Source organism: Oncorhynchus gorbuscha, linkage group LG21 (genome assembly GCF_021184085.1).
Source record: "Oncorhynchus gorbuscha isolate QuinsamMale2020 ecotype Even-year linkage group LG21, OgorEven_v1.0, whole genome shotgun sequence".
NCBI classification, from domain to species: Eukaryota; Metazoa; Chordata; class Actinopteri; order Salmoniformes; family Salmonidae; genus Oncorhynchus; species Oncorhynchus gorbuscha.
Window position 1 is genome coordinate 39400576 of NC_060193.1, and position 26377 is coordinate 39426952.

The window sequence follows — 26377 nt, forward strand, 5'->3', positions numbered from 1 at the left end:
CAAAGATGGCAAGGGACCTTGTCAGGCACGAGTCCTTGCACAACAGCAAGGAAGTGTCGTCGGCGTACTGCGTCATCTTAACACGCAGCCCACCACTTCCAGGGATCAACAAGCCTTCCACCCCTGTGTCTGCCCTAATGGCAGCCCCCAGAGGCTCCATGTACAGAACGAAGAGGAGAGCCGAGAGTGGGCATCCCTGCCTGACCCCAGACGAGAGGTCAAAAACGTCACCTAAGTGACTATTTACACTAACTCGACACCCCGCTCCGACATATAAAGTACGGATCCATCCTATAAACTTCTTCCCAAATCCTAATCTACCTAACACCCTGAATAGAAAAGATCTAATCACGCGATCAAAAGCTTTCACCTGATCTAGCGCTGCTACCATTGAAGGCAGCCCTCTATCTTCAACCCAAGCGATGGAATCCCTGATCAACTGTAGGTTCCATCTTATAGAGCGGCCCTCTACCCCGCACGTCTGATCCTCGTGGACGACGTAGGGAAGGGCTGTGCGCAACCGGTCTGCTAAAACCTTTGCAAGAATCTTGTGATCTACGCACAGCATGGTCAATGGCCGCCAGTTGCCAAGGTCAGTTGCTTCCCCCTTCTTATAAAGAAGTGACAGCACACCAACAGCCATTGATCCCCCCAGGACCCCCGTCTCAAGGATGGCCTTCAAGATTTCGAGAACCACTGGTCCAAGTATACCCCAAAACTTGAGGTAAAACTCAGCCGGCAGCCCATCCATCCCAGGCACCTTCCCTTTTCCCATCCTCCTAAGAGCGCTCTCAACCTCTTCTAGTGAGATCTGGGCCTCCATCACGTCTCTAATGTCCTCTGGCAACCGCCGGGACAAGTGTTCTAAAAACACGTTTCCCTGCTCTACATCCATTTCCCTTTCCTTAAATAAACCTTGGAAATGATCAGTTGTCACCCTTACCATTTCCTCTGGTTTACTTACTATACTACCATTTTCTTCCCTAACTCCATGCATTACCTTCCTACTCTGCCTGGCCATAACCGACTTAAAGAACATAGCGGAACAAGTCTCATTATGTTCTAGAAAGCCACTATGCGCACGCTCCAGGAAAGCTCGAGCCTTCTGCTCCTGCAGCTCCCTGAGCTGCGCCTTTAGGGCTGCGAATCTCTCCCAGTCAATCGACCCGCCGAGGTTGCCTGCCTCGTACTCGAGTTCAATTAACCTTTGGATACGATCCACCTCCCTCCTTTTCTCACTTTTTTTTCCTTCTACAATATCCTATTATAAAAGCCCTTATCCTCCCCTTAACTAAATCCCACCACTCTAACACCCCCTCGCACATGGACCGGAGGCCGTCAAGCCTCCGAAAGATACAAAAAAATGCGTCAACGAAAGCCTGCTCCTCCAGTATATCCCGATCTAACTTCCAGTAACCCCTACCGAAGAGGCAGACTGGCGACCCCACCTGCAGGAACACCCCGTCGTGATCCGTGAAGAAAACAGGCAACAGCCGCCCAGACAACTGACCCAAAGACCTGGATACAAAAATGTAGTCGAGCCTCCGCGCAACCCCCCCTGGAGTTGCGCCATGTAGGACCGACCATTGCCGGAGTAGTGTGCAGGCCACCATCAACCAGACCATGGCAAGCCATTAGCCCAGAGATGGCACCTGCACTACTATCACCGCCTATCCCTAAATCTATATTAAAGTCTCCTCCTATCACCAAGTGCCTGTTTGTAACACACAGGGGCGCCAGACAGTCCACCATCTCCCTCCTGTCTGCCGCCACCTGTGGCCCATACACCCCAATTAACCTATATCTAGCTTCTCTAAACTTAACATCTATCCCCAAAACTCTACCCTGCATTATTACAAAAGTGTTCTCTATTTTAACCTCTCTATGCCCACACAAAATCCCTACTCCTGTTGAGTGTACCCCTCCTATGCCCCAAAAAGATTCCCCCTTATCCCACTCCCCCTTAAATCAACACACATCCCCACCATCCCTCAGGTGAACCTCCTGTAAAAAACAGAAATCAAACCCCACACCCTCTAAATAACAAAAAAACGCCCTCCTTTTAACATTATTCCTTAACCCCCTAACATTTAGACTAAAAAAAGAAACAGAACTATTCATTTAATTATTAACAACAAATAAAAAAACCAAAAACCAATGAAAAAACAGGAGACTCACCCGATGCTCCCCTGGTCCATCTCCACCGGCGGGGACGTCCTCTCCTCTCCTGACGCCCCCCCGTCCTCCATCCCAACCAATGACCCTGGCAGTGTGTTGGGTCCTCCCTCCCCACCGACCATCCCCCCCTCCCTGTTTGCCTCGGGGCTGCATGTAGGTGACCCCATCTCCTCAAACAGGAGTTGGGATCCCTCTAGCAAACAGCCCACCGACCCCTCACTGGAGTCATCCACTAAAATGCAAGGGGCTGAGGCAAACCGGGAGGACAAATTACCCCCCCCCCTCTACACCCCCCTCCCTCTCACTTCCTGCCAAGCTCCCCTCTTCATCCCTTTCTTCTTTGGTGAAGGAGGTAGCGGGGAGACAACGTCCCATCGCCGCTAAATCCTCCACCAAATTCCTCATTTCAACCTCGAGGAAGCCTGGCAGGCTGTACCCCCACTCCTTTCCCCCATCTCCCCCTCCCCTCCCATCTCCACACCTCCCTCCGTCCCCGTCACTGCTCCCTCTTCCACTCCTTCTCGCACCACTGTCCCACTCTCCCTCTTCTCCGCTCCTTCCCGTTCTTCCGCCTTCTTTTTCTTCTCTCCTTCTTTTTCCTTCTTTCCATCTTCACTCCTCTTTCTTTTCACCTCTTCCTTCTTCCCTTCTTCGTCCTTCTCCGTCCTTTCCCCTGTGCCATCCGTACAATCCGCACGCGTCCTTTCTTTTCTCCCCCGCTCCCCCCCCCAGCTGCAGACGCGTATGACCTGTGACAAGCCAGGCAATCATGCCACAGGTGTTCTCGGGAGCCACACCCGTGGCAAGCCTTGGGCTCGTCACATTCCCTGGCCTCGTGCTCTTCCGACCCACAAAATCAACATTTCTTGTTACTGCACGAGGCCAGGGTATGGCCGTAGGCCATACAACGCCTGCAGAACGGGGGCTGACGTGCATAGTAGAGTGTTCCCGTCAGCCCCCAGGGAGAACATTGCCGGAGGATTGAGGTAGCCATCCACACTCTTCGGGGACTCCCTGAGTAACGCCTGGAAACCTCTCTTTCCGTTCCAGAAACCCAGGGAGTCCCTGAGGTACCTCGCTGAGGAGACATTGTCCATATATCTCCCCAGAAAGGCCCTCACCTCTTCATCCTTCACATGCGGAATGTACATGGTTACGGTGACCACCGTGAAGTTGTTCCTTGCCAGGCTGGTCACCGTGTAATGGCACAGGGGTTTCGCTCCTTTTCCTTCTCTCACCTTCTTCATAACTTCGTCGTGTTTTTCTTCCACTTGTAATGTCACATCATATCCTTTCTCGATGGGATTCCCTTGAAGGCATAGAACAGCTTTTACTTCCAGCTGTAGGCATCCCATCAGAACATTTCTCCCAAATGTCTCTCTCCCCCAGGGCTCCTTCTCCTTATCTGTCCAAGAGAACCTCACGGTATTTACCAGACCAATCCCAGGTACCCCTATGTGGGGATTTTTCTGTGCCATCTTCACAAAAAAAAGCTCTCTTTAACACAGAAGCCAATAGAAACAAAAAAAGAAAAATCTGATAAAAATCAGATTTTTAAAATGGAAAAACTCTCCCTCCTATCCTACCTTCGACCTGAAATGAAGACATCTTTAATAGGAAACGGTGGAGCAACTAAAGGTGTTGACTCTCCACATCTTTCAAGACAACTGGAGCACTGTGCCAGACACTCTTAAATAGAACCTGGACCATCTCAGGTGAAACACCTTCCCACTAATGAGATGGACAAGCCAGCACAGGTGTAACACATACTAACGAGGTGACAGCAATCAGTGCGTCCTACGTGCTAACGAGCTAGACGTGTTAACAAGCTAGACGTGCTGACGAGCTAAAGTCCAACCTCAAAACATAAATGGAAAATCCAAAGCCTGTAACACCTTCCCCCTTAAGACAACAAATATATCCTATATTTTTGATGGACAAGTTCTCACCACCAACAACTTCCATTTCACATTATAATCAACTACAATCAACTTCACCTTCTACAATATAAACATGGTGTCTACTGGCTGTCAACAATTAAAAACACGTATTTCTAAATAATAATATACAATAGTACTATTTCTTTCAAAATTTTCTTTATAGAATCCGAAAACTCACTAGCTTCAAGAAATTTAGTCCACTTTTTATTTAACCTTTATTTAACTAGTCAAGTTAAGAACAACTTATTATCGACAATGAAGGCCTAGGAACAGTGTGTTAACTGCCCTGGTCAGGGGCAGAACAAAATATTTTTACCTTGTCAGCTCATGGATTCGATCCAGCAACCTTTCGGTGACGGGTCCAACGCTCTAACCACTCGGCTACTGAAAGTATGTTGAAAGTAATTTTAAAAATGACAACATTTTGCTCGGTGGAATAGCCCAAATGTCAAAACACAGTTTTAACGTCTCCAAATCAATAACCAATATTCAGAAACAGTTTGAGATATATTCAAAACCTAAACATAAAATGTGCTATGAACACAAACATCTGTTTGTAGTAATCATATTACTTGTATTTTTTAAACAAGCTCCTTATAAACTGCAGAAGCATCAGAAACACTGTTGTTTTGACAAGTAACAATAAATCCCCGATATCAATTTGGGGGAAAAATCAGGTTGTACGTGATGTTGAAAATAACACAACTAAAAAAAAAAACATGGAAATGGGAGATATCTTTCCCCTCACTGGTTAGAGGACTACCTGCAGAAGACAGTCAGCTACATTTTGGAGTGATGCATTAAAATTTAGGGGTCGCTAAACAAACGAACACAACACTTATTTGTCACAACTCATCGCAAAAATGATTTGTGCGAGAGGAGAGACGTCCTGTTAAAACCAACAGCTCAAAAACCACACAGAACCTGGGAATAATGTGTACATCTCTGGTTAGAGGACAATTTGTATAAAACAGACTGCTTCATTTTGATTCAAGTGGGTCGCCAACACATCTCTTTTTTTGGTAGCCACTTTTTGTTAAATCACATAAATAGTAACTCTTTCAATTCAGAGCCTGGATTTTTCCATGAGGCGAATATAAGTTGAAATCAATAGAACAGGGGGCAAATGATTACGGATCGACATTGTGACATTATCAAAATACTCCTTGTACAACATTGTGACATGAATTCATTGATATCATGAAACAACTCCTTCATGTATGAATTTTCTGATGTTTTTGATCCGAGGTATTTTATCAGATTATCTCTGGTCAAACTGATCACAGCTGGGATTTCTCTCCGGTATGTGTTATATGGTGTAAAGTTCGCTTGCTAGACGGAGTAAAACTCTTCCCGCATTGAGCACAGCTATAAGATTTCTCTCCTGTGTGTGTTTTCTCTGGTGTGACATCAGAGTGGTTGACCGAGTAAAACTCTTCCCACATTGAGCACAGCTATAAGGTCTCTCTACTGTGTGTGTTCTCTGGTGTATAGTGAGATAGCGAGATGTAGCAAAACTCCTCCCACATTGAGCACAGCTATAAGGTTTCTCTCCTGTGTGTGTTCTATGGTGTGATATCAGAGTGGTTGACCGAGTAAAACTCTTCCCACATTGAGCACAGCTATAAGGTTTCTCTCCTGTGTGTGTTCTCTGGTGTATAGTTAGATAGCTAGAAGTAGAGAAACTCTTCCCACATTGAGCACAGCTATAAGGTTTCTCTCCTGTGTGTGTTCTCTGGTGTTTAGTCAGACTGCTAGAAGTAACAAAACTCTTGCCACATTCATAACAGCAATAAGATTTCTCTCCTGTGTGTGTTCTATGGTGTGATATCAGGCTAGTTGACTGAGTAAAACTCTTCCCACATTGAGCACAGCTATAAGATTTCTCTCCTGTGTGTGTTCTATGGTGTGATATCAGGCTGGTTGACTGAGTAAAACTCTTCCCACGTTGTGTACAGCTAAAAGGTCTCTCTCCTATGTGGATTGTCTGATGAATTTTAATGTCTGATGAGGTGAATCTCTTCCCACAATCTGAGCAGCGGTGAATTCTCTTCCCTGTGGGTCTCTGCTGGTGTTTCTTGAGGTGTTCTGATGTGGAGAGACTCTTCTCTGCCTTGTCAGCATCATGATGTTGTTGAAGCTCCCCAGAGGATCTACGATAGTCCCGTCTCTCTCCTGGATGAACAACAAAGTCAGACAGATGGTTAAAGGCCCACAACAGCAGAAATCCATTGTAAAAGTTTTTTTTTAAAAGGTTAAAATGAGCAAGAATAGTCATATTTTGCCTTGTTTTCACGTTAGTAGTAACATCGATGATTGAGGTATTCAAGTTGTGGAAAACCCTAAGCAATGTGCCAGACGACTTTTGGTCTCCAATATAGGACAATTTCGGTGTTTGCTAACATTGCGGCACGAGGGCGATGCACACACAATTTGGTTGTAGGAACTCCTCCCTGCTAACGAGGAAACCGCTAGTTATGGATGTAGTATATCTGGAAATGAGGAAACCACTAAGTTAAGGATGTAGTATATCTGCTAATGAGGAAACCGCTAGTTATGGATATACTATATCTGCCAGGAGCAAAAAAGGCGAGCAAAGATTTGTTTTTAACAATGTATTCTGAATGTGAATGGGGGAAAACTCAGGGGAGTAACCTCTATTTCCAGGTTGTTTATGAGTGCATTTCACACTATTTTGGATTATAATTGTAAGGCTCGTTTGAATGTCCTACTTAATATAATGTTTGTGTTATTGTCACAAATCAACTGCTTTATACTTTAAAAAAAAGTAAAATGCTCTTTGGCTAGCATATCCATCAGCCTGACAATTAGGGTTTGTACACTAAGTGTTTGCCAAATTGGCACAAAACTTCACATAACAACAACATAGACCCACTGTAGAACCCTTAACAACAACAGATTAGACCTACTGTAGGACCCCTAACAACAACATGCAGTGGGGAGAACAAGTAGTTGATACCAATGTTTTAAAAATAAAAAAAACCCAGCAATCTGTAGTTCAGACAATAAGAAATCTGTAATTTCACCACTGTTTTGGTAAACAGATGATTATGGGGTTGGAGAAATGTAACTACAGACAGACAGACCTATGGATGCAAGGACCGAGCAACCATGATATCAACATTATAGTTTTAACCATGTTTTAACCATGTTGAGGCTATACGGTGTTGATTTACATTGTTTCTAAACATTAGAGTAAAAAAAGATTATTTGGGGATCCGATGGGGTACAACAGTTGAACTAAGCTCATGAAGCATGTGTTATATTCTTCAAAAAATCAATGGCTATAAATACATCATTTAAAAGTCACAATATGGATGTAGCAATTGCAGATTTCCGCTTTAACACCAAACATCAGTTCAACAACTGCAGAGTTTGTGCCTCTGTTTTTAGGACAGTACTTACTAGTGTTAATCAGGGAACGGTTTTTCAAAACCATCTTATGGCTAAATTCACCGTTCGAACCATTGGATGCCTTAAGATGCGTTTGGGAAACCAGGCCCAGATATCCAGTTTCCTCCTTCTTCTCTTCTTCCTCCTCCTTTTTCGGTTTAACAGTCATCTCCCACTCCTCCTCTTTCAATCCATAAACTGCATCCTCCTCTCCTTTTACTGTAACATCCTCCTCCTCTTTCACTCTGAACGCGTCTTCATCTTTCACAGTAACAGCCTCACACTCTACTTCTTGTTTTACTGTGATATCCTCTTCATTAGAAGGAGAGTAGCTTCGTGACCACATGGTCGGGATGTTAGCTATGCTAATGCTAACTTAACCAGTCCGCTAGCTGAATAATAACAACAACACCGTAAATATTAAATTAAATCGGATAACGAACTAGACAACAGAAGTGGTTTTAAAACACAGTGACTAATATACACTAACGCGTCTAAAGAGCTTTATTGGTTCAGCTATTTCGTCTAGCAATCTACTGAGGTGGCTGACTAACTTGCTGCTGTTGAAAGAAACGTTCCGTCCACTAGATAATACGTCACACTAACAGCATTGCCTTAAAGTTGCAGACCGCCATCTGCTGACTGGAGTGGGTAACGCAGTTGGGTAAATGTATATGTAATTTTCAGACAAGTTAAAGGGTAGGAATCTTTGACGTCAATAGGCATAAAATATTAATTAGCCCCCACTAAATAAATCAATATCAGTCAATATATTTATTTATGTGATTTCCTTTTTTCGTCAACTGCTCCATCGCATCTTAAAACTAATGATCGGGCCGGCACTAGGACCAGGGTAGGCTGCTGCTGCACTAGTGACTGTTAGACTTTCTTCAGCAATGATGGCGGACAGAAATACTAGGAGAGAGGGGTACCTATAGACAGAACTGAACTGGATCAAAGATGGTGGACAGAAATTCTAAGAGAGATGGGGTACACCTACACAGAACTGAACTGGATCAAAGATGGCTGACAGAAATACGAGGAGAGATGGGGTACCCCTACACAGAATCAAAGATGGCGGAAAGAAATACTAAAATGGAAGCATGTGGAAGGGATTATAACGTCATAACGAATCATGCAAAAAAGCATGTACAGTTGACAGGAATATTAGTTAATGTAGAGACAAACGATTATGCATTTTTTTAAATCCTAAAGTTCGTTTACGAAAATCGTGATTTAGCCAGCTGGCTGTCTAGCTAACATTAGCCAGCTGGCTGTCTAGCTAACATTAGCCAGCTAGCTGTCCAGCTAACATTAGCCAGCTAGCTGGGCTAGCTAACATAAACCAGCCTGCTGGGCTAGCTTTATGGGTGTTGTGACATGAGTATGCAATTGTCATTCTGGTTGTTTTAGGGACTCCTGAAACAACTAGCAAACCAGGCTGTAGTTTTGTGAAACAGTGGATGTATAGAATCTAGCTAGCTGAAGAATTTACTGCAAATTGAATGTTCAATTTTGTAAGCTTGCCTTGCTGATATTTGCCATGCAGATAGATTAAATAACGTAGCTAGCTATGTTCTTGCTTATTGTGCAGTGGATTATAAAAATCCCTGTATGCCTATGGATGTGCTAGCTATCTAGCCGATCTGTGTATGGACCCAAACGTTTGGTATACATATTAGTTCAGAACCTAGCTATGAACCTCAGCTATCATAGCCAGTTGTATAAACTTCAAAACAGACTGAATGACATTAATGAAGCCTATGGATTGAGTAGAATATAATATCATGATGTGCCAAGGATGCAGGTCGTATATACATGTAGTTATTACCATGCTTGAGATCCCCACATTGTCGCCTGTACATTTAATATATTCACTGATCATGTACTCTACCTTGGCAAATAAATGTGCAGTTTAGGTATGAATGTCTTTGAGATTATTTTTCAGTCATATCCAATACCAGGAGTATCAAATTCAAGTCTTTGAATGACTGTGTCTGCATGTATGTATTACAATTATACACTTCAACAGTGTTTACCAATCTTGGTCCTGGGACATCAATGGTTACACATTGTAACTAATAGACTAGAAACAGGAGTTAACTAGTTAATTCATATATCCAGAAATATAATGTTAAAAAACAGAACACTACACTTCCTATGCATCATGTAAATACTCTAAAACCGGTTCATCTCAATATCTAATGCTCTTCATCTGCATTGATCTGATAAACACAGGATAGGTGGAGTTTTTCATCACATTACACTTCATTTCAACCAGTAGAGAATGTGAAACGCTTTATTGAAAAGATCATTATAAAATAAGTTCAATCTGTACTTCAATGCACAGATGTTGTGCATTATAAAAACAGAAGAAGAATGAGGAGGTGGCGAGAGAGGTGTAAAAGACAGAAAGGGAAAGAGGTAAGCACATAAGAGCAGGGAAGGCATCACATGATTAATGAATCACAGTGCTACATAATATTCTCTCAGTTCATCACAATTACATAATAGTGTCTCTTGTCGGCCCAAAGGTCATCTTAAAAGCGGGTGAGGTGGCAATGATGGGACTGGGGGTTGGCATCTTCTCACATCAAAACACCTGCAGATGAGAGACAGATGGAGAGAGAGCATGTTTAAGCCTTGGGTTTTTATCTTTTATTCTAACATTGTTAGTCATCATTCAGGAGGTGAAATGCAAAACTGACCTTGGATCATTAACTCTGGGACTACTGCATCTATCTTTATTTCAATGTAAAGCATCTCTTAAATAATATTTCCTGTATAATATAAACTGACCTGGGATCATTAATTCTGGGACTACTGCATCTATCTGTATTTCAATGTAAAGCATCTCTTAAATAATATTTCCTGTATAATATAAACTGACCTTGGATCATTAACTCTGGGACTACTGCATCTATCTGTATTTCAATATAAAGCATCTCTTTAATAATACTTCCTGTTGACCTGACCAAGGGACCTCTCACCTCTGATCATGCTGTGCCCTCTATGTAGCCAGTTCAGATGCAGGAGGGGTTCACCGACACAGCTGATATAACCTATAGGATTTAGGGAGAGAGGGATGAAGTGAAGGAGAGAGACTGTTATTGAGAAAATAAGGTAGTTAAAGCCACAGTGTTCAACAGGAATCTGTATGTGGCCTCACCTGGTGTCCACACCACACTAAGTGGCTGCAGAGTACTTTATGCTGAAAAACATGAACGGACCCACAAGGACAAACAATATAGCGTAGTTATAGAAATAATGAAGTGTCTTACGATTGGAAGGTGGAAGGAGCCACAGTTTTCCACCTGAGCCTGCTTACTGCACAACAAAATCCATCAACCAGATTGATTCATGAGTGTGTAGGTGTAGGTTAAAGGGTGTCTAATTGTTCTACATTTTTTTCATTATGGGTGATTTAAAATAGCCTGTTTGGTTTTTGTACAGACATCACACCCTTACCTAAACAGCACCCTCACATGAGAAGTAGAAATCAAAGGGAGAGAAACTGCAAATTGAATAACTGCAGTTGACATTGCTAAGTCAATGGAAGATTACTCTTATTGCAATGTGAATGGCTCTTAAAAGAGCCTTTGGTTGTGCATAGTGTAGTCTATGGTGTTGCCAGGGAACCGCACCATCTTTGAAGAAGTAGGAGGTGAAGATCTCTTGCACACGAATTGCCTCTCTTGCTGCGTTGATGGACCCCATTCCCATCCTTGAAACATCCTTGTTTTTAATGAATAATGACTAAATAATGTATACAGTTAACGTAGAATTATAACTAACAGAATTCTACCCTGTATTTCTAGTAGTGTTAAATAATGTTTGTTCATTAGGAAGGAGCATAGATCTAGGAAGAAAGGAATGTATGTGAGTGTAGAAAGAGAATGAAGAGGAGCATTAACCTATGTTTGAACCGACCTGGCTGTAACTCTGGAGAGATAAGATAGGACAGGGAGAGCCCCTCCAGAGCTCTAGTATCTGGGGGAGACTGGAACTGTCAGCTGAGTGGTTATAAACTGTTGTGAGACTCGTGAGAAAATCCCTATGTTTGTGTGTATGTATGTGCATAGGTTAGAATGTTATAAAAGGAACGTATTTGTGTATGCACGGCAGAGCTCTCGCAAATAAACTTGGATCTGATCAACTGTGAGCTTGGAATTCTGTCTGTTTTATTTAAGACCAGATAAAGATAATTGGAATTTATGAACATTTATTAAAAAATGACTGAACAATCCTGCAGAGCAGCAGACTTCTCTGGCACTTGGCGGTGAGCTGCAGGTCCCCTCCTGGTCCTCGAGTCCATCTTCATGAAGTTACGCAGGACACCGGTAGCCTTCACACACCTGAATTCCTCCAGGAGGCAGTCCCAGATGACCCTGGTCACCTGACCTTGCAGTGCCCTACACGGTAACTGTAGGAATCTCCAGTTACAAGGTATCTGTAGGAATATGGAAGACAATGTAATTACTAGACTGTTACATCACCAGGTTATTATGGATTACTAAAGTATAATATCCCTGATAGCAAATCATGATAACATTGGATTGATAGATGCATGGGCGTACATACAGTGGGGCAAAAAAAGTAGTTAGTCAGCCACCAATTGTGCAAGTTCTCCCACTTAAAAAGATGAGAGAGGCCTGTAATTTTCATCATAGGCACGCTTCAGCTGTGACAGACAAAATGAGAATGAGAAAAAAAAATCCTGAAAATCACATTGTAGGATTTTTAATTTAATTGTTTTGCAAATTATGGTAGAAAATAAGTATTTGGTCAACTACAAACAAGCAAGATTTCTGTCTCTCACAGACCTGTAACTTCTTATTTAAGAGGCTCCTCTGTCCTCCACTCGTTACCTGTATTAATGGCACCTGTTTGAACTTGTTATAAGTATAAAAGACACCTGTCCACAACCTCAAACAGTCACACTACAAACTCCACTATGGCCAAGACCAAAGAGCTGTCAAAAGACACCAGAAACAAAATTGTAGACCTGCACCAGGCTGGGAAGACCGAATCTGCAATAGGTAAGCAGCTTGGTTTGAAGAAAGCAACTGTGGGAGCAATTATTAGGAAATGGAAGACATACAAGACCACTGATAATCTCCCTTGATCTGGGGCTCCACGCAAGATCTCACCCCGTGGGGTCAAAATGATCACAAGAACGGTGAGCAAAAATCCCAGAACCACATGGGGGGACCTAGTGAATGACCTGCAGAGAGCTGGGACCAAAGTAACAAAGCCTACCATCAGTAACACACTACACCGCCAAGGACTCAAATCCTGCAGTGCCAGACATGTCCCCCTGCTTAAGCCAGTACATGTCCAGGCCCGTCTGAAGTTTGCTAGAGAGCATTTGGATGATCCAGAAGAAGATTGGGAGAATGTCATTTGGTCAGATGAAACCAAAATATAACTTTTTGGTAAAAACTCAACTCAGCGTGTTTGGAGGACAAAGAATGCTGAGTTGCATCTAAAGAACACCATACCTACTGTGAAGCATGAGGGTGGAAACATCATGCTTGGGGGCTGTTTTTCTGCAAAGGGACCAGGACGACTGATCCGTGTAAAGGAAAGAATGAATGGGGCCATGTATCGTGAGATTTTGAGTGAAAACCTCCTTTCATCAGCAAGGGCATTGAAGATTAAATGTGGCTGGGTTTTTCAGCATGACAATGATCCCAAACACACCGCCCGGGCAACAAAGGAGTGGCTTCGTAAGAAGCATTTCAAGGTCCTGGAGTGGCCTAGCCAGTCTCCAGATCTCAACCCATAGAAAATCTTTGGAGGGAATTGAATGTCTGTGTTGCCCAGCAACAGCTCCAAAACATCACTGCTCTAGAGGAGATCTGCATGGAGGAATGGGCCAAAATACCAGAAACAGTGTGTGAAAACCTTGTGAAGACTTACAGAAAATGTTTGACCTCTGTCATTGCCAACAAAGGGTATATAACAAAGTATTGAGAAACTTTTGTTATTGACCAAATACTTATTTTCCACCATAATTTGCAAATAAATTCATAAAAAATCCTACAATGTGATTTTCTAGATTTTTTCCCCCTAATTTTGTCTGTCATAGTTGAAGTGTACCTATGATGAAAATTACAGGCCTCATCTTTTTAAGTGGGAGAACTTGCACAATTTGTGGCTGACTAAATACTTTTTTGCCCCACTGTACATCGACATGATGTATTGTTACACCATGTAGGAGCAGTATAGACCTACAGTTGCTGGCTACTTATTTAGAATTGACCTAATGAAACTGCCTTAAAAGTGCTGTAGTAAAAAAATAATTTTCGCACTAATCAATCAACACATTCAGGTCTTTGTCTCAATACAATAATATTATTTAATTAAATCCATTTAAAATAATCCATGTCTGAAAATAAAATATGATCCTCAACTGCGTTTCCCCTCCAGTCAGCAGACGGCGATGTGCGTCTTTCAGGCGACGCTGTCAGTGTGACGTATAATCTAGTGGACGGTTCTTTAGAAACAGCTGGTCAATCACCTCAGAAGCTTGCTAGCCAACATAGCCGAAAGATTCAAGCTATTTACACGCTTTCGGTGTATATTAGCTACTGTGTTTTAGACACTTCTGTCGTATCTACTTGTAAACCTATTTAATTTAATATTACGTTATTTTGTATTAGTCAGCTATAGTAGCTGGCTGGTTAAGTTAGCATTAGCCTAGTCGCTAATAATAACTAACATCCCCGAACATGAGCTCACTAAACTACTCTCCTCCTGTTAAAGAAGAGGTCTGCTGGACGGAGAAAGAAGCTCTGGGGCTGAACATTGTCGTGAAAGAGGAGAAGGAAGAGGAGGATGTTACAGTTAAACAAGAAGTAGAAGGTGAGGCTGTTACTGTGAAAGAAGAAGAGGAGGATGTCTCAGTGAAAGAAGAGGAAGACGCGTTCAGAGTGAAAGAGGAGGAGGATGTTACAGTAAAAGAAGAGGATGCAGTTTTTGAAGTGGAAGGAGAGGAGAAAGGTCAGAGTAACACCAGTAAATACTCATATTTGTACACAAACGTGGTTTTAAAGCAGCAATGGTTTTTGTTTTGCATACATTTTAAATTGAAAAATCAGAGTCTTGTGTCCATTACTGTTGAATTGCCCAGCTCCTAACTATACTGAACAAAAATATAAATGCAACAATTTCAAAGATTTTACTGATTTACAGTTCATAGAAGTCAATTTAAATAAATAAATTAGGCCCCAATCTATATATATAATAACTGGGCAGGTGCGCTGCCATAGGCCCGCCCACTGGGGAGCCAGGCCCAGCCAATCGGAATGAGTTTTTCCCCACAAAAGGGCAGAAATACTCCTCAGCATATTACCACATGACTGCTTACTTACATTCCTTGTTTTACAAACATTGCCAAGCTGCTTATTAGTTTTCTTGTTGTTGTGTTTTTTGGTGTAATCAGTCGTGGCAAATAAATATTTGGGCTGGTAAAAAAATCTGTGGCATATTCTTTCATCTTCCTGCTGACCAGTGGCTGGTATATTCTTTCATCTGCCTGCTACAGTAGCTGGTATATTATTTCATCTGCCTACCACACAAACTAAAACAAGACTTAGAATACATTTGTCAACGTTTGTAAAAACATTTAAACAGTCACTACATTGACTGTCTGACTTTGTCGTTCACACAGGAGAGAGATGTGACCATCGTGGATCCTCTGGGGAGCCTCAACAACATCATGATGCTGATGAGGCAGAGAAGAGTCTCTCCGGATCAGAACACCTCAAGAAACATCATCAGAGACCAACTGGAAGGAAACCTCACTGCTGCTCTGACTGTGGGAAACATTGCAAATCTTCATCAAAACTAAAAATACACCAGCGAGTACACACAGGAGAGAAGCCTTATAGCTGTGATCAGTGTGGCAAGAGTTTTACTCAGTCAAGTAGCCTGGTATCACACAAGAGAACCCACACAGGAGAGAAGCCTTATAGCTGTGATCAGTGTGGCAAGAGTTTTACTCAGTCAAGTAGCCTGGTATCACACCAGAGAACACACACAGGAGAGCAGCCATATAGCTGTGATCATTGTGGCAAGGGTTTTACTCTGTCAACCAACCTGGTATCACACCAGAGAATACACACAGGACATCAGCCATATAGCTGTGATGTATGTGCAGATAGTTTTACTACATCAAGCCAGCTGGTAGTACACCAGCGAGTACACACAGGAGAGAAACCTTATAGCTGTAATCAGTGTGGGAAGAGTTTTACTCAGTCAAACAGCCTGAAATCACACCAGAGAACACACACGGGAGAGAAACCTTATATCTGTGATCAATGTGACAAAAGATACTCTCATTCAAGTAGTCTGATTAAACATCAGAAAATACATGCAGGAGATCCACAGAGTGTGGAATGATCTGCAACACCAGACCTGGGTAGTAGAACACAGTGTGGAATGACCTCCAACACCAGATTGATACAGTTGAAGTCGGGAGGTTTACATACACCTTAGCCAAATACATTTAAACTCAGTGTTTCACAATTCCTGACATTTAATCATAGTACAAATTCCCTGTCTTAGGTCAGTTAGGATCACCACTTTATTTTAATGTGAAATGTCAGAATAATAGTAAAGAGAATTATTTAGTTCAGCTTTTATTTCTTTTGTTAGATTCCCAGTGGGTCAGAAGTTTACATACACTCAATTAGTATTTGGTAGCATTGCCTTTAAATTATTTAACTTGGGTCAAATGTTTCGGGTAGCCTTCGACAAGCTTCCCACAATAAGTTTTGGCCCATTCCTCCTGACAGAGCTGGTGTAACTGGGTCAGGTTCATAGACCTTGCTCAAACACACATTTTAATTTATTTAACCTTTATTTAACCAGGTAGGCTAGTTGAGAACAAGTTTTCATTTGCAACTGCGACCTGGCCAAGATATAAGCAATTTGACACATACAACAACACGTAGTTACACATGGAATAAACAAAACATACAGTTAATAATACAGTAGAACAAAAGAAAACAATACGTCTATATACAGTGAGTGCAAATGGGGTAAGATAAGGGAGTTAAAGGCAATAAATAGGTCATGGTAGCAAAGTAATTACAATTTAGCAATTAAACACTGGAATGGTAGATGTGCAGAAGATTAATGTGCAAGTGTAGATACTGGGGTGCAAAGGAGCAAGACAAATAAATAAATACTGTATGGTGATGAGGTAGATAGATGTATCTGTTTACAGATGGGCTATGTACAGGTGCAATGATCTGTGAGCTGCTCTTTACACATTTTCTATGGGATTGAGGTCAGGGCTTTGTGATGACTACTCCAAAACCTTGACTTTGTTGTCCTTAAGCAAATTTTGCCACAACTTTGGAAGTATGCTTGGGGTCACTGTCCTTATGGAAGACCCATTTGCGACCAAGCTTTAACTTCCTGACTTATCTCTTAAGATGTTGCTTCAATATATCCACATCATTTTCCTTCCTCATGACGCCATCTATTTTGTGAAGTGCACCAGTCCCTCCTGCAGCAAAGCACCCCCACAACATGATGCTGCTACCCCCATGCTTCATGGTTGGGATGGTGTTCTTCAGCTTGCAAGTCTCTCCCCTTTTTCCTCCAAACATAACGATGGTCATTATGGCCAAACAGTTTTATTTTTTTGTCATCAGACCAAAGGACATTTCTCCAAAAAGTATGATCTTTGTCCCCATGTGCAGTTGCAAACTGTAGTCTGTCTTTTTTTATGGCGGTTTTGGAGCCGTGGCTTCTTCCTTGTTGAGCGGCCTTTCAAGTTATGTTGATATAGGACTCGTTTTACTGTGGATATAGATACTTTTGTACCCGTTTCCTCCAGCATCTTCACAAGGTCCTTTGCTGTTGTGTTAGGATTGATTTACACTTTTTGCACCAAGTACATTCATCTCTAGGAGACAGAACGCGTCTCCTTCCTGAACAGTATGACGGCTGCGTGGTCCCATGGTGTTTACATGTGCATACTATTGTTTGTACAGATGAACGTGGTACCTTCAGGCGTTTGGAAATTGCTCCCAAGGATGAACCAGACTTGTGGAGGTCTACAAAAACAATCTGAGGTTTTGGCTGATTTCTTTTGATTTTCTCATGGTGTCAAGCAAAGAGGCACTGAGCTTGATGGTACACCTCCAATTGACTCAAATGATGTCAATTAGCCTATCAGAAGCTTCTAAAGCCATGACAACATTTTCTGGATTTTTTCAAGCTGTTTAAAGGCACAGTGAATTTAGTGTATGTAAACTTCTGACCCACTGGAATTGTGATACAGTGAAATAATCTGTCTGTAAACAATTGTTGGAAAAAATACTTGTCATGCACAAAGTAGATGCCCTAACCTACTTGCAAAAACTATAGTTTGATAACAATAAATGTTTGTTGGTTGACAAATGAGTTTTAATGACTCCATCCTAAGTGTATGTAAACTTCCAACTTCAACTGTACATCTACATGATGTATTGTTACACCATGTAGGAGCAGTATAGACCTAGTCTGTTCATTATATACATCTACATGATGTATTGTTACACCGTGTAGGAGCAGCATGGACCTATTCTGTTCATTATATACATCTACATGATGTATTGTTACACCGTGTAGGAGCAGCATGGACCTAGTCTGTTCATTATATACATCTACATGATGTATTGTTACACCATGTAGGAGCAGTATAGACCTAGTCTGTTCATTATATATATCTATATAATGTATTGTTACACCATGTAGAAGCAAGTATAGACCTTGTCTGTTCATTATATACATCTACATGAAAAAAAGGAAAATTATATTATTTTATACTAATACAATTGCTCATAGAAATAATTCGTTTAACATGTATTTCTCAAAGGCAGGGGTCTGAATTATTTCAATACTCCAGCACCCTCCCCTTGGGAGGATAATGACACTCAAATGTTTTATGAGATTAGAGAACACATTGGGTGGGATCTTAGACCATTCCTCCATACAGAATCTCTCCAGGTCCTTGATGTCTTTTGTCTGTGCTTGTGGACTGCCCTGTTCAATTCAAACCACAGGTTTTCAATGGAGTTCAAGTCCAAAGACTGAGATAGCCATTGAAAATGTTGATTTTTGTGCCCAATTAACAATTTCTTTGTGGATGTTGATGTGTCTTGTTGGAAGATCTACTTATGGCCAAGTTTCAGCCTCCTAGCAGAGAGGAAACCAGGTTTTGGGCTAAAATATCCTGGTAGTGGGTAAAGTTTATTTATTTAGTTATTTTACACAGTACTTTTTGCTCATCTTTATCAAGGGTATCAATAACTATGTGCTTATTTTGATATCTAGTTATTTGACTGAATCAGAAATACAGATGTGTAGTAGATGTAGAGTTTGTTTTAAATTCTCATACAAAAATCTGAACTAATCAAACTACACTTGTTGCTCTTTGTATGTGTTGACATAATATTCTTATTTAATGGAGAGGGAAAAAACGTTTCCCTAAACTGCTTTATAATATTATAATTCAATGAAGAAGAAGAAGAAAAGTTTTCCCTCAACTGCGTTTCCTCCCTCCAGACAGCAGATGGCGATATGTTGTCTTTCAGTCGATGTTTCTAGTGTGACGTGTAATCTAGTGAACGGAACGCTTCTTCAACAACTGCAGCCACCTCCGTAGCTCGCTAGACAACAAAGTCGGAACATTCAAGTTCTTTAGACAATTCCCTGGTTTATTTGCCACTATGATTTAAACATACCTATGTGGAAAAAACTAGTTACCGCATTTAATTGAATATTTACGTAAGTCAACTAGCTGGCTGGTTAAGTTAGCACTATTCTAGTCGCTAATGCTAACTAGCTATTATCCCCGACCATGAGCTCACTAAGTTTCTCTCCTTCTGCTGAAGAAGAGGTCTGCTGGACGGAGTTCTCATGAAAGTTCTCATGAAAGAGGAGGAGGAAGAGGAGGCTGTTACAATACAGAAACAAGTAGAGGGTGAGGCTGTTACAGTGAAAGAAGAAGAGAAAGACGCCTTCAGAGTGAAAGAGGCGGAGGATGTTACTGTGAAAGAAGAGGAATATTCGGTTTTTGGAGTGGAGGATGAAGTGAAAGAAGAGGAAGACGTTTTAGGAATGAAGGATGAGGAGGGGGAGATTACTGTCACATTAGAGGAGGATGAAGAAGAGAAGACTGGAGAACTGATTAACACCAGTGAGTACAATCTTATAAAACAGGGACATTGATCTGATAAACACCAGGGAGTACCATCTTAACAGGGACACAAACTCTGCTGTTGTTGAACTAATGTGTTATTTTTAAAAGGGCATTCTACACTTGAATATGTTTTTGTACTGTCAGAATTGTTCATGACGTCCTCCAGTGACTTTTTAAAAACATTGCTGTTGAAAAGTGATATATAAATACAGTAAAGTACAAACACACTAAAGGGAAACAAATAAATGTTTTGAGCAAAATAGTGTTCTTTTTTAGACAACTGCAAACTAGAATCAAATCAAATCAAATTGTATTTGTCACATACACATGGTTAGCAGATGTTAAATGCGAGTGTAGCGAAATGCTTGTGCTTCTAGTTCCGACAATGCAGTGATAACCAACAAGTAATCTAACTAACAATTCCAAAACTACTGTCTTATACACAGTGTAAGGGGATAAGGAACATGTACATAAGGATATATGAATGAGTGATGGTACAGAGCAGCATACAGTAGATGGTATCGAGTACAGTATATACATATGAGATGAGTGTGTAGACAAAGTAAACAAAGTGGCATAGTTAAAGTGGCTAGTGATACATGTGTTACATAAGGATGCAGTCGATGATGTAGAGTACAGTATATACATATGCATATGAGATGAATAATGTAGGGTAAGTAAACATTATATAAGGTAGCATTGTTTAAAGTGGCTAGTGATATATTTACATTTCCCATCAATTCCCATTATTAAAATGGCTGGAGTTGGGTCAGTGTCAATGACAGTGTGTTGGCAGCAGCCACTCAATGTTAGTGGTGGCTGTTTAACAGTCTGATGGCCTTGAGATAGAAGCTGTTTTTCAGTCTCTCGGTCCCAGCTTTGATGCAACTGTACTGACCTCGCCTTCTGGATGATAGCGGGGTGAACAGGCAGTGGTTCGGGTGGTTGATGTCCTTGATGATCTTTATGGCCTTCCTGTAACAACGGGTGGTGTAGGTGTCCTGGAGGGCAGGTAGTTTGCCCCCGGTGATGCGTTGTGCAGTCCTCACTACCCTCTGGAGAGCCTTACGGTTGAGGGCGGAGCAGTTGCCGTACCAGGCGGTGATATACAGCCCGCTAGGATGCTCTCGATTGTGCATCTGTAGAAGTTTGTGAGTGCTTTTGGTGACAAGTCGAATTTCTTCAGCCTCCTGAGGTTGAATAGGCGCTGCTGCGCCTTCTTCACGACGCTGTCAGTGTGAGTGGACCAATTCAGTTTGTCTGTGATGTGTATGCCGAGGAACTTAAAACTAGCTACCCTCTCCACTACTGTTCCATCGATGTGGATAGGGGGGTGTTCCCTCTGCTGTTTCCTGAAGTCCACAATCATCTCCTTAGTTTTGTTGACGTTGAGTGTGAGGTTATTTTCCTGACACCACACTCCGAGGGCCCTCACCTCCTCCCTGTAGGCCGTCTCGTCGTTGTTGGTAATCAAGCCTACCACTGTTGTGTCGTCCGCAAACTTGATGATTGAGTTGGAGGCGTGCGTGGCCACGCAGTCGTGGGTGAACAGGGAGTACAGGAGAGGGCTAGGGAACGCACCCTTGTGGGGCCCCCGTGTTGAGGATCAGCGGGGAGGAGATGTTGTTGCCTATCCTCACCACCTGGGGGCGGCCCGTCAGGAAGTCCAGTACCCAGTTGCACAGGACGGGGTCGAGACCCAGGGTCTCGAGCTTGATGACGAGCTTGGAGGGTACTATGGTGTTGAATGCCGAGCTGTAGTCGATGAACAGCATTCTCACATAGGTATTCCTCTTGTCCAGGTGGGTTAGGGCAGTGTGCAGTGTGGTTGAGATTGCATCATCTGTGGACCTATTTGGGCGGTAAGCAAATTGGAGTGGGTCTAGGGTGTCAGGTAGGGTGGAGGTGATATGGTCCTTGACTAGTCTCTCAAAGCACTTCATGATGACGGAAGTGAGTGCTACGGGGCGGGGCGGTAGTCGTTTAGCTCAGTTACCTTAGCTTTCTTGGGAACAGGAACAATGGTGGCCCTCTTGAAGCATGTGGGAACAGCAGACTGGTATAGGGATTGATTGAATATGTCCGTAAACACACCGGCCAGCTGGTCTGCGCATGCTCTGAGGGCGCGGCTGGGGATGCCGTCTGGGCCTGCAGCCTTGCGAGGGTTAACACGTTTAAATGTCTTACTCACCTCGGCTGCAGTGAAGGAGAGACCGCATGTTTCCGTTGCAGGCCGTGTCAGTGGCACTGTATTGTCCTCAAAGCGGGCAAAAAAGTTATTTAGTCTGCCTGGGAGCAAGACATCCTGGTCCGTGACTGGGCTGGATATCATCTTGTAGTCCGTGATTGACTGTAGACCCTGCCACATGCCTCTTGTGTCTGAGCCATTGAATTGAGATTCCACTTTGTCTCTGTACTGACGCTTAGCTTGTTTAATAGCCTTGCGGAGGGAATAGCTGCACTGTTTGTATTCAGTCATGTTGCCAGACACCTTGCCCTGATTAAAAGCAGTGGTTCGCGCTTTCAGTTTCACGCGAATGCTGCCATCAATCCACGGCTTCTGGTTAGGGAATGTTTTTATCGTTGCTATGGGAAGGAGTGAGTGATGTCATAGTAAGGCCTTCAAGGAGTTGGCTTTTCAAAATCCTTCATGTTCTGTCAAGTTGGTTGTTGATCATACCTAGAAAGCCATTTTCAAGTCTTGCCATAGACTTTCAAGACGATTTAAGTCCAAACTGTAACTAGGCCACTCGGGAACATTGAATGTCATCTTGGTAAGCTCCTCCAGTATAGTTTAGATTATTGTGTGGTTTAGGTTATTGTCCTGTTCGTACAGCTTTTTGTTTTCAGATCTCTAAAATGCACTCTACCTATGTAACGTTTAGTGTCTCCTTATATTACGCTGGGAAAACAGTTTTCATGGGCACAGATCCTAAATAATTTCAGAGTTCGCACTATTCAATGGTTCTAACCGAGAGTCACCTTAACACCCAAATGGATACTGTCATTTACAAATAATACATTTTCTTCACATTTTCAAAACAGTTAATTTATATTTTCCAACAGGGCTATACATTTGGGTGAGTTTTTTTTCTCACCTGAGTAGCCTCGTTTCACCGCCAAAAATAAAATTAAACCATCTAGTGTTCAGCGAAATAGCAACACAATGTCAAATACAGGTAGCCTAGTCAAATAATTAATATCCAATCACATTAACCGTTACTCTCTCACGTGAATTCCTCTAACGGTCCATATGTAGCCAAACGTAGCTGCTCCTCATATTGGTATCTGTACTGATGGCGCAGGGAGACATAGTAGAGTGGTAACGCGCGTGCAAGCAATTGACGCCACTTGGGTACACTGCAGCATCCACCGACAGGCTCTTGCTGGAAAACATTGGCAATGATATGGGCAGCAACCATGTAACGCTTTTACAACATACAGAAGTGCTCTGGTTATCAAGGGGCAAAGTATTGACACCTTTTTTGTTTTAATTGAGAGACGAGCTTAAAGTTTTCTTTAGTGATCATCATTTTCACTTGTCTGACCACTTGCATGATGACGAGTTTCTCACACGACTGGCCCATCTGGGTGATGTTTTTTCTCACCTGAATGATCTGAATCTAGGATTACAGGGACTCTCCACAACTATATTTGATATGCGGGATAAAAATGAGGCTTTGATTAAGAAGTAGGAGCTCTTATTGAACTCAAGTTTACGGACAATGTCAAATGTGATATAGCGAAGCACCTGAGTTGGGTGCACAATTACGCAGGTACTTTCCCGAAACAGATGACACAAACGTAGTCCCTTTCATGCCCTGCCTCCAGTCCACTTACCGATATCTTAACGAGAACCTCATCAAAATTGCAACAAGCGGTTCTGTGAAAATGTTATTTAATCAGAAGCCACCGCCAGATTTCTGGATTGGCTGCGCTCAGAGTATCCTGCATTGGCAAATTGCATTGTTAAGACTAGAGGTCGACCGATTATGATTTTTCAATGCCGATACCGATTATTGGAGGGCCAAAAAATACAGATTAATCTGCCAATTTATCATGACAAGTACAACAATACTGAATTAACGCCTATTTTAACCTCAAATAAATAATGAAATATGTTCAATTTGGTTTAAATAATGCAAAAACAAACTGTTGAAGAAAGTAAAAGTGCAATATGTGCCATGTAAGTTCCTTGCTCAGAACATGAGAACATATGAAAGCTGGTGGTTTCTTTTAACATGAGTCTTCAATATTCCCAGGTAAGATGTTTTAGGTTGTTGTTATTATAGGAATTATAGGATTATTTCTCTCTATACGATTTGTATTTCATATACCTTTGACTATTGGATGTTCTTATAGGCACTTTAGTATTGCCAGTGTAACAGTATAGCTTCCGTCCCTCTCCTCGCTCCTACCTGGGCTTGAACCAGGAACACATCGACAACAGCCACCCTCGAAGCAGCATTACCCATATAGAGCAAGGGTAACAACTACTCCAAGTCTCAGAGCGAGTGACGTTTGAAACGCTATTAGCGCGCACCCCGCTAACTAGCTAGCCATTTCACATCGGTTACACCAGACTAATCTCGGGAGTTGATAGGCTTGAAGTCATAAACAGCGCAATGCTTGAAGCATTGCGAAGAGCTAATGGCAAAACGCACAGAATTGCTGTTTGGATGAATGCTTACGAGCCTGCTGGTGCCTACCATCGCTCAGTCAGACTGCTCTATCAAATCATAGACCTAATTATAACATAATAACACACAGAAATACTAGCCTTAGGTCATTAATATGGTCGAATCCGGAAACTATCATCTCGAAAACAAAACGTATATTCTTTCAGTGAAATACGAAATCGTTCCGTATTTTATCTAACGGGTGGCATCCATAAGTCTAAATATTCCTGTACATTGCACAACCTTCAATGTTATAATTATGTAAAATTATGGCAAATTAGTTCGCAACGAGCCAGGTGGCCAAAACTGTTGCATATACCTTGTCTCTGTGTGCAATGAACGCAAGAGAAGTGACACAATTTCACCTGGCTAATATTGCCTGCTAACTTGGATTTATTTTAGCTAAATATGCAGGTTTAAAAATATATACTTCTGTGTTTTGATTTTAAGAAAGGCATTGGTGTTTATGGTTAGATACAGTCGTGCAACGATTGTGCTTTTTTTCGCAAACGCTTTTTTGTTAAATCATCCCCCCATTTGGCGAAGTTGGCTGTCTTTGTTAGGAAGAAATAGTCTTCACACAGTTCGCAATGAGCCAGGCGGCTCAAACAGCTGCATATACCCTGACTCTGTTGCAAGAGAAGTGACACAATTTTCCTAGTTAATTTTCCTAGTTCCTAGTTTCTAACACTTGAGAGTGTTAGAAACAATAAATAGTGGATTTCTGCTGTTGTGGGCCTTTATCCATCTGAATGACTTTGTCATTCACACAGGAGAGAGACGGGACTATCGTGGATCCTCTGGGGAGCCTCAACAACATCATGATGCTGACGAGGCAGAGAAAAGTCTCTCCAGATCAGAACTCCTCAAGAAACACCAGCAAAGACCCAGGGAAGAAATCGAACTGCTGCTCTGACTGTGGAAAACATTGCAAATCTTCATCAGAACTTAAAATACACCAGCGAGTACACACAGGAGAGAAATCATATAGCTGTAATAAATGTGGGAAGAGTATTACTATGTCAAGTAGCCTGGTATCACACCAGAGAACACACACAGGAGAGAAATCTTATAGCTGTGATCAGTGTGGCAACAGTTTTACGAATTCAAGAAACCTGCTAACACACACAGGAGAGCACCAATATAGCTGTGAGCATTGTGGAAAAAACTTTTCTCGGATAGGACACCTTAAAGGACACCAGAGAACACACACAGGAGAGAAACCTTATAGCTGTGATCAATGTGGCAAGAGTTTTACTAAGTCAAACAACCTGGTATCACACCAGAGAACACACACAGGAGAGCAGCCATATAGCTGTAAGCAATGTGGGAGGAGTTTTTCTCAGTCAAACAGCCTGGATAGACACCAGAGAACACACACAGGAGAGAAGCCTTATAGCTGTAATCAGTGTGGGAAGAGTTTTACTCAGTCAAGCAACCTGGTATCACACCAGAGAACACACACAGGAGAGCAGTCATATAGCTGAGAGCAATGTGACGAGATACTCTGATTCAAGTGGTCTGATTTAAACATCAGAAAATACATGCAGGAGATCCACAGAGTGTGGAATGATCTCCAACACCCGACCTATATAAATCAAATCACATTCTATTTGTCACATACACTAGTTTAGCAGATGTTATTGCGGTTGTAGCACAATGCTTGTGTTTCTAGCTCCAACAGTCCAGTAATATCTAACAAGTACTTTCTAACAATACACACAATCTAAAGGAATGTAATTAAGAATATATAAAAAAAATTTGGACGAGTGATGTCAGAGCGGCATAGACTAAGATACAGTAGAATAGGATAGAATACAGTATATACATATGAGATGAGCAATGCATAGACAGATACAGTAGAATAGGATAGAATACAGTATATAAATATGAGATGAGTAATACCAGATGTGTAAACATTATTAAAGTGACCAGTGTTCCATTCCTTAAAGTGGCCAATGATT

At 42.0% G+C, this 26377-nt stretch overlaps 1 protein-coding gene and 1 pseudogene across 1 annotated transcript; one reads left to right on the forward strand and one right to left on the reverse strand.

Moving 5' to 3' along the window:
* Nucleotides 1-4279: 4279 nt before the first annotated feature.
* On the reverse strand, nt 4280-8139 carry LOC124007970 (annotated as a pseudogene).
* Nucleotides 8140-14056: 5917 nt separating this feature from the next.
* On the forward strand, nt 14057-26128 carry LOC124007977 (zinc finger protein 883-like). The gene is made up of 3 exons (XM_046318883.1): nt 14057-14537; nt 15208-15929; nt 25310-26128. The coding sequence occupies exons 1-3, from the start codon at nt 14267-14269 to the stop codon at nt 25898-25900; spliced, it is 1584 nt and encodes a 527-aa protein (XP_046174839.1). The 5' UTR covers nt 14057-14266; the 3' UTR covers nt 25901-26128.
* The last annotated feature ends 249 nt before the right edge of the window (nt 26129-26377 follow it).

Coding starts and splice junctions, on each gene's coding strand:
- LOC124007977 (XM_046318883.1), top strand. CDS start 14,267: ATGAGCTCACTAAACTACTCTCCTCCTGTTAAAGAAGAGGTCTGCTGG. Junction 14,538..15,207: donor AGTGGAAGGAGAGGAGAAAG/GTCAGAGTAACA, acceptor TCGTTCACACAG/GAGAGAGATGTGACCATCGT. Junction 15,930..25,309: donor ATGCAGGAGATCCACAGAGT/GTGGAATGATCT, acceptor GACCCAGGGAAG/AAATCGAACTGCTGCTCTGA.